Below are 8,658 nucleotides of genomic sequence, written 5' to 3' on the forward strand. Positions count from 1 at the left end.
GAACCTTGTGAGATGGTGTCAGGGTCTTAGAATCTTTTGAAATGATGTCACGGTCTTTAGAACCTTGTAAGACAGTGTCAGGGTCTTTAGAACCTTCTGAATTTATGTCAGGGTCTTTAGAACTTTGTGAGATGGTGTCAGGGTCCTAGAATCTTTTGAAATGATGTCAGGGTCTTTAGAACCTTTCGAATTGATGTCAGGGTCTGTAGAACCTTGTGAGACGGTGTCAGGGTCTTAGAACCTTTTGAAATGATGTCAGGGTCTTTAGAACCTTGTGAGACAGTGTCAGGGTATTTAGAACCTTCTGAATTTATGTCAGGGTCTTAGAACCTTTTGAAATGATGTCAGGGTCTTTAGAACCTTGTGAGACAGTGTCAGGGTATTTAGAACCTTCTGAATTTATGTCAGGGTCTTTAGAACTTTGTGAGATGGTGTCAGGGTCTTTAGAACCTTCTGAATTGATGTCAGGGTCTTTAGAACCTTGTGAGATGGTGTCAGGGTCTTAGAATCTTTTGAAATGATGTCACGGTCTTTAGAACCTTGTGAGATGGTGTCAGGGTCATAGAACCTTGTGAGACAGTGTCAGGGTCTTTAGAACCTTGTGAGATGGTGTCAGGGTCTTTAGAACCTTTCGAATTGATGTTAGGGTCTTTAGAACCTTGTGAGATGGTGTCAGGGTCCTAGAACCTTGTGAGACAGTGTCAGGGTCTTAGAACCTTGTGAGACACTGTCAGGGTCTTTAGAACCTTGTGAGACAGTGTCAGGGTCTTTAGAACCTCGTGAGACAGTATCAGGGTCTTTAGAACCTTGTGAGACAGTGTCAGGGTCTTTAGAACCCTGTGAGACAGTATTAGGGTTTGATATTCTTCCTTTTTTTGTATAAAACTGATCTTGACTGTTCTAGTTGAGAAAGAACTTTAGGTTCCTCATTCTTTTTTTTTACCTAAACACTTAAGAACTGCTTATTAAATCTGACCCAAGTAAAACCTGGTAACGGACTCAGGGAACCTTCAAACAGACGTTCTCGCTGTCTTCAGACAGAACCTAAAGTTGTTTTTGGCTTTTAGTGTCTGTGGTTCTAATAAAACCAGACTTATTGTGTAAATGATGGTAAAGAACAGGAGAACGGTTCTTTCTGCAGAGATGTAAAATCATATAAAGTTTTAAATAAATGCTGACTCATCCTCGTGGGCGGAGCTTGAGCAGGCTGCAGCAGCCGACCAATCAGAGCACACCGAGCTGCCTCCTTGGTTTGCTGCTGTTTGTCCAATGTTCAGTTCTGTTTGTCTGCAGAACAGTAAATTCAGACACTTTGGGAACATTTCAAACTTTGCAGAACATCATTTTTTTACATGGAACATTGATTAGATTGGTTGATTTTAGAATCCAGAGAGCAGAACCGGTCCAATTAATAAATCCTCCCGGTGATCCGTTTTTATTTACAGACGTTCTAACGTTCCGGTTGGGAAACGTTTGTTCCAACAGATTCTTGTTGCATCATCTCCAGTCAGCTGTCAGCTGGTTCCATCTTTTCCTGGAGTCTCGTCAGTCCTGTTTCCATGGTAACACTCTTGATAGTTCCAAATGTACCCAGCAACCTTAGCTTTTGATTGACAGCTCACTGAGCCAATGGGAGCCTCCTCAGAGAGTCCATCGGTCCTTCAGAAAAAACTGCAGAAGCTTCAGCTTTTGGACCAGGACTGGGCCAGACTGTGGTTCTGATTGGGTTTTCAGTGGGTTCTGAACCAGAACCAAGCATGTACTGCAGATGGTTCTGGTCCAGGATTCAGCTTAAAGCTTTGATGTGGTTCATGTGTTCAGGGTAGACCATCAGAACCGCAGTCAGAACCTCTGCAGCTTCATCCTTTTTACTTGTTTATAAGAGAATATTAAAGTCTGGAACATCAGGAACGTATTGATGAAGAAGACAGAGCCTCTCCTCCCCTCAGTAATAAACAGAATCTATAGATTATCAAATCTCATAAACTCAGATTTTATTCCCAGTGGAACACAGTAAACAGATCAGATGGTCAAACTAAGAAACTGAACCATTAAAGGAGAAAATCAGGTCATTCTGAATCTGCTGGAAGCAGATGTTCCAGATGTTCTCCTCTGTGCAGCATCTGTAAACATCTGGACCTGAGGAGAGCAATGTTGTCCCATTCTGTCTGTATAGGATTCTAGCTGAGATCAGGTACCACACCTGGGACAGGGTAACCAACCTGGGATCAGGTACCCCACCTGGGACAGGGTACCCCACCTGGGATCAGGTACCACACCTGGGATCAGGTACCCCACCTGGGACAGGGTACCACAACTAGGATCAGGTACCACACCTGGGATCAGGTACACCACTTGGGACAGAGTACCCCACCTGGGATCAGGTACACCACCCTGCAGATTTTGGACTGTCTGAGGCAGGACACTTGGAGAAAAGCTCTAGATGCACAAGGAGAGCCTGTCCAGTTCACACAGGTAAACCTGGATCTGATGGACCTGTGAGACATTTGTGTAAGATTTATTTGTCTCAATTTAAACCAGTTTCTCACTTTGCTGCGAAGGTTAGAGAACTAAAAACTGCCTCTCTGATGGTATGGGGGTGCATGGACAGCTGACACATCAATGCAGAAAATTCTCTCCATGTTTTAGAACAGCATCTGCTCCCATCCAGAACTGTTGAACAGATGTGGTACCCTGTCCCAGGTGTGGAACCAGGTCCCAGGTGTGGTACCTGATCCCAGGTGTGGTACCAGGTCCCAGGTGTGGAACCTGATCCCAGGTGTGGTACCCTGTCCCAGGTGTGGTACCCTGTCCCAGGTGTGGTACCCTGTCCCAGGTGGAGTACCTGGTTCCAGTTTTCTCTCCAGGATCCTGGTAGAACATGAAGACCATGTTGGCTGGTCTCAGATCAGTGAGGATGAGTTCAGACTGGTTCTGAGAGCCTCTGGTGGATATTTTTGTTCCTTTTAAAGCAGAACTTTATTTTTATTATTATTTTTAGCCGATGGCAGCTCCGTGACTCAGATGTTTCGTGTTTCTGAACCTCCTTCAAGGCATCTAAAAACGAAACCTGCCTCCTTCAGGAGCAGCTTCTAATATTAGATTTCTATTTTTGTCCCCACAGATCAGTTTCTAATTTAAGTCCTTTTGTTGAGGGACGGACAGATCTGGGACGCTGAGACGATCAAAGTCCAACAGAACCAGAACGTTTACCGTCCTGTTGGTGAAGCTGCTGTTTTCTCTCTGCAGAACGTCCGAATCCTCTCTGATCTGCAGCCATGACCCCTCTCACCGTCCTCAGGCTGCTCGTCCCTGCCGCCACGCTCTTCGTGATGATGTCACTTCCTGCAGCAGCCCTGGAACCAGAGACGTGTTTCTCCAGGCAGCACCAGGGCATCACGGTTAACGTGAGACAGGCCCTGAGCCGAACGGCGGCGACGGCCATGAACCCTCGGCTGGTCCGCTCGGAGCGGGACTGCGTCCTCGCCTGCTGCTCCGAGGAGGTCAAACCAGGTGAGACACGAGAGGCGGGAACTGCGCCGATTCAGGGCTGAAACGTCTGAAAGTCATGTGACGTTAAACTTTGTTTTTGAAGGTTCTCGGTGCAACATGGCCGTCTTTAAGGCCACCCAACACACCGACGATGATAACTGCCTCCTGTTCCACTGTCCCACCGAACTGGACTGTCCTCTGATGAAGGCTCAGGACGGCATCAACACCTACAACATCTACAAAGGTGACCCCGCTGTTTCCTGTTTGATTGGACCTTTGTGTTTCTGCTCTGGTTCCCAAACCGTTCACCTTTTTACCCACAAAACAAAAGTTAGAGACAAACATGACGGAACAGCCTTCGTATTACTTTTATTTAATTTATCACCACTACTTTTGATCTCTTTGTAGCAGTTAAGGCTAAACATGCCAATAATGGCAAAGTTAATTTGATTTCTGTAAACGTTCTCAAGACCACACTGCTGAGGTTTCACGACTTTCAGAACCTGAACTAAAGAACATCTGAGGCGGATCTCTGCTGCCCTCTGCTGGACAGACTTACCATGCCAGAAAATAATTTGTTTTCTCCTCCACAGGTTTGACTCATCTGCCCACACCGAGGCTGGTCACCATGACAACCACAGTCCAAACCAGCACCACATCAGCACCATCTGCACCAACAACCACCACACAGGCTCCACCCACCACCACAGAACCTCCTCCACCCATCATCATCATCACCCCGACGCCTGCATTTACGTCTCCACCAACCACCACATCAACAACAACAACAACAACAACAGCAGCAGCAGCAACAACAACAACAACAGCAACAACAACAGCAGCAGCAACAACAACAACAACAACAGCAACAACAACAGCAGCAGCAGCAACAACAACAACAACAACAACAACAACAACAGCAGCAACAACAACCGGATTGTCTCCAGCTTTCGATTCACGGAAACCCAACAAAAACAGCAAAAAGCCAAACAAAACCATAAAGAAAGGAAAACCACATCCTGTCAGCACCACCAGCACCACAGCATCACTTCCTGTTCTAATGGTTAGCAAAGAGGCGGAGCCTAGAACTATGGACACCTCACAGTCGCACACTGAACCTACCACTACAGCTCCAACCACCTCCATCACCCCCACTCCAACTCCCACAACCACCACCTCTACTACTCCTACTACTACTACTGATAGTACTACTCCTACTACTACTACTGATAGTACTATGACTACTACTGCTACTGCTACTGCTACTACTACTACTACCACTACTACTACTACTACCTGTACTCTGAGTCCTACTACTACTACTCCACCTCCCACTGAGTCGCCCACCACCACCACAGCTCCACCAAGTCTGATCATCATACCCAAAGACATCTTCCAATCAGATCACGTCCTCCAGTCTGGCCATGCCCTCCAGAACTCCAGCACCAGCCAGGCGAAGGCGGCACAAGGAGCGCTGAAGAGTGGCATGGTGGCGTTCATGGTGCTGGGGCTCGCTGTGCTCACGCTGGCTCTGGCGGTGGGTGGGCGGAAGGCGATGGAGTCGTTCGATCGGCGCCATTACACAAGACTGGAGCTCAACGACCTGCACTACGAGATTTAAGGAGGGAAAAGTCTGCGTTCTTTCTTTAAGGTTTAAAACTTTACGACACAACACCGGAGTGGCTGAGCGAATACTGGGCTGTGATTGGTTGGAAGGTCTGCAGGTCTTCATCAGTCTTCATGAAACCGTTTGGAGATTTTATTTCTCCTTAATGTTTCTAAAATCTGCTGTGGTAAAAACAACCCAGTTTGTAACCCGGGGCTGGGTTAACCAGCCCTGGTTAGTTTAACTCAGCTGGTTGTAAAGAACAACCTAAGATCTGGGTCATTAAATAATTACAGCTTGGGTTGGTGCTAGCTAGTTGGCTCTAACTGCTATTAGCATCAGCTAGCTAGCACCAAGCAGTGTTCTTTTAGCAACCCAATCTTACTGCTTGGTGCAAACTGAAGTTATTAACGAAGCCAACCAGGTTAAACATCTTCTTACAAGTTGTTTTTACCGCCTCATCCTTACTTCTTCCATCCTAAAGCAGAGGTCCAATCAGGTCCAGTCGGGTCAACTTCTGTCCTTGGACTGACCACCGGGTCAATTTGACCCAATATTTCTTCAGACTAACCCAACCTTTGACCCGAGAGCTTTAACCCAGCAATTTAGTTATCAAAATAACCTGGCAGTTTTTAGTGTGTGTATCTTAGAGATGGACAAAGTGTCTCTGCCTTCTGGAGCTGCTGTGTTGGATTTTTAGAGCCGCAGTCACTCGGGATGTGGAGCTCTAAGCCCCGCCCACTCCTCCCACACACCCCGATGGCGTCAAATTATTATTATCTGAAATAATTAATTAGAGCTAAACGCTGTTTTTGGACATTCAGCAGCAAGGTAAGACCCACAGAAAGCAACAACTGTCAACACCTGAAGAGAATTCAGGTGAGTTGTTTTTATTTTGGAAAATGACCCATCATTTACATAGAGGGGGCGTGGCTTAAAACGTATACCAGAATCAGCCACCGGGCGGCGCTTTGTTTAGTTCAGCTTCAGCTTCTGCGTTATGTTCCTGTTTGCAGTTATTAATCTGACGCCCACTCTGCTCTGATTGGTCAGCTCCAGTGGTCAGTTAAAGCCCTCTACACGAAGTGGGCGGGGCTTTGAGTGGCTGCAGGACTTCCCCCCCAGCCATCAGACGTTTCAGATCTGGTTCTAATGTGAACATGATGACTTTAAAAAGGAAACGAGTTTTATTTTTTATTTTTTATTTGTGAAGAAACAACAATTATCAGATCTGAGGAGTTTTACTCAACAAAACTGATTCAGTTTAGTTACATTTATCTGTGTTTACAGAATAATTTAATGTGAAATAAAACAAAAGAAAAGCTCAAAGAAACCAGTTAACCCTCGTTAGCTGTTTGTTTCACTGATCAAGACACTCCTTAAAAGAACCAGCAGAAATATATTGGTTTTGTTATTTCAGAATTCTTCTTATCTGAAAGCTCTCTGACTTCTGAGAGGGAAAAATAACTGGACACACAGAGCATTATACCAACATCTTGTTGTTTTGCATCATTTCACTGACACTGCCTCGTTGGAGGAGAACCTGGAGTCTGAGGTTTTACGGACAGTTTGAACTGGTTTTGTTGACTTTTGGACGCCCTGCTGTCTCACAGACCCCTCCTGTCCTCGGGGACAGTGGAGGAAAGTGACGACAGAACAGACAGCAATATCTTTACACTCAGGAAGCCTCTGAAGTGGAGCTGAGGTTCATCTGTTTCCTTCAGCTCGTGGTGATCGCTGTAGATGTCACGTTCACTCTGTCACTGTGTTTTTAAGATTTTATCCACTTTTCTCTTGTATCACATGATGAATGCAATCCTTTGATGCACTGATGTGTTTTTGATAAATCTGATAGATGAGAGCACACTGGCTGAGCACTATTTTCTTATATTAATCACATTTGTACCTGCTGCTGCGGCCTCCCACCACCAGGGGGCAGCAGCGGCCTGATGGAGTAAGGAGTCTTTGCAGAACACCAAAGAGCAGGTGTCCTCACAGTGGGAAAGTCTGCCCTGATTGGACGTGTTGGACTTGTAAAATGTGACTGGTTGGAAGTAGGTGTTTAAAAACAGCGTCTTTGTTTCCTCCCGTTAGTCACATTTATAGAAGCTAGCGCTCCTTACTTTAGAACTCCTACTTCCTGACGCTGTAGGGTGGACCAATCACGTACCTGTCCATTCAGGGTGGACCCTCCCACCTTGAGGACGCCCCGCCCCTTTGTGCTCAGCAGAAGCTTCTTCTCGGCCTGCTGCGGCCTCCCACCACCAGGGGGCAGCAGCAGCCTGATTATTTCCACAGATGCTGATAGTTTGGTCTCGTTTTGTGAAGTAATGCTTTTACATAAATTTGGGATTTGATGTTTTGTTGTAAAGAATAAAAAAATGTGATTTTTGAACATTTTGTTTGTGTTTCTTGGTTCCTGACGGTGGACAGCGAACGCCTCACGTTATGAATCAGATGGTCATCAGATCCATGATGGGTAATGGGTGATCATGTAAATGTTTCTGTGGACATCTGTTCATCCAACATTTCAAGAACAACTTGACAAGTTTTAATGAAACGCTGAGAAAACAACCATTGGATGAACATCTAACTAAAGAACCTTTGGTGACAGCCTGATTCAAGATGGCCGCCACATTAGTAAACACAAAAATGGTTCCGACTCAGTCCGATTTACAGATATTGAGCTGAAACGTGGTGTGGAAGCAGACTGCGAGCAGACTGAACCCTGATTTAACAGGCGGCGGGTGATATGCATTCCCTCATTTTTCACTTACAGATGTTTTTATTTTATATATTTTTAGAAGACATGTTTGGTACCCTTGAGTTGTTAGTTCCTGGTTGGTTTTTGTGAGTTCTGTGGTTCTGGTTCTGGTTCTGCACAGAACATGACCTCTCACCTTTACCTCAGGGCAGTTTGTTGACCCTCAAAATTACATTTTTTTACCAAATAAACAAAAAACTGTCTTTTTAAAATTGTTAATCTTATTTACAGAAGGCAGTAAGAAGTTAGTAAATGAATAAAATGATTTCAGTGTCCTGAAGACAGAGACATGAATGAATTATGAATAAAGATGAGAGTCAGGGGAACACTGAACAGATGTTTTTATGAAATAAATCATTCAACCTCATGAATATAACATAAATATAAACAAGAAACCATTGGTATTTATTGAGCACAATGTGGAATATTTTCTCAGATACACAATTTCTGCAATTTCTTATTCTAAGTGTCAAAATATGTATTTATTTTACCTTTTAATAACTTAAATATATTGTCATCTGTTTAAGACCTGTTTATTTCAGCAATAAACATAAAAACCAAACCCAGCTGTGCTCGTGTTGCTGGATTGATCTGAATATTAATATAATCCATACCAACGGGATCTCCTGAAGCAATTCCAGCACAAAAATGTTTGATTTAGTTTCTGAATAAACAATACAGTCAGGGTCATGTTGAAAGAAAAGGTTCTTGTGTTCCGTCCCAGAACGATCCGAGTTCCTCTGGATCCGACAGCAACAGGCCACCGTGATGAAGAGCTGCAGATCCACTCGTCCTC

The 8,658-nt window shown here is 44.8% G+C and overlaps 1 protein-coding gene across 1 annotated transcript in view; it reads left to right on the plus strand.

The window, feature by feature from the left end:
* Positions 1-7,493, plus strand: part of mansc1 (MANSC domain containing 1) — an 11,810-nt gene extending 4,317 nt beyond the window's left edge. Inside the window, exons 2-4 of the mRNA XM_025003123.2 lie at positions 3,250-3,513; positions 3,596-3,736; positions 4,086-7,493. Coding sequence (XP_024858891.1) covers positions 3,279-3,513; positions 3,596-3,736; positions 4,086-5,113 — 1,404 coding nt within the window. The 5' untranslated portion in view covers positions 3,250-3,278 and the 3' untranslated portion in view covers positions 5,114-7,493. The remainder of the gene's footprint in view (positions 1-3,249; positions 3,514-3,595; positions 3,737-4,085) is intronic.
* Positions 7,494-8,658: the final 1,165 nt, after the last annotated feature.

Source organism: Kryptolebias marmoratus, unplaced genomic scaffold (genome assembly GCF_001649575.2).
Source record: "Kryptolebias marmoratus isolate JLee-2015 unplaced genomic scaffold, ASM164957v2 Scaffold69, whole genome shotgun sequence".
Taxonomy (NCBI): domain Eukaryota; kingdom Metazoa; phylum Chordata; class Actinopteri; order Cyprinodontiformes; family Rivulidae; genus Kryptolebias; species Kryptolebias marmoratus.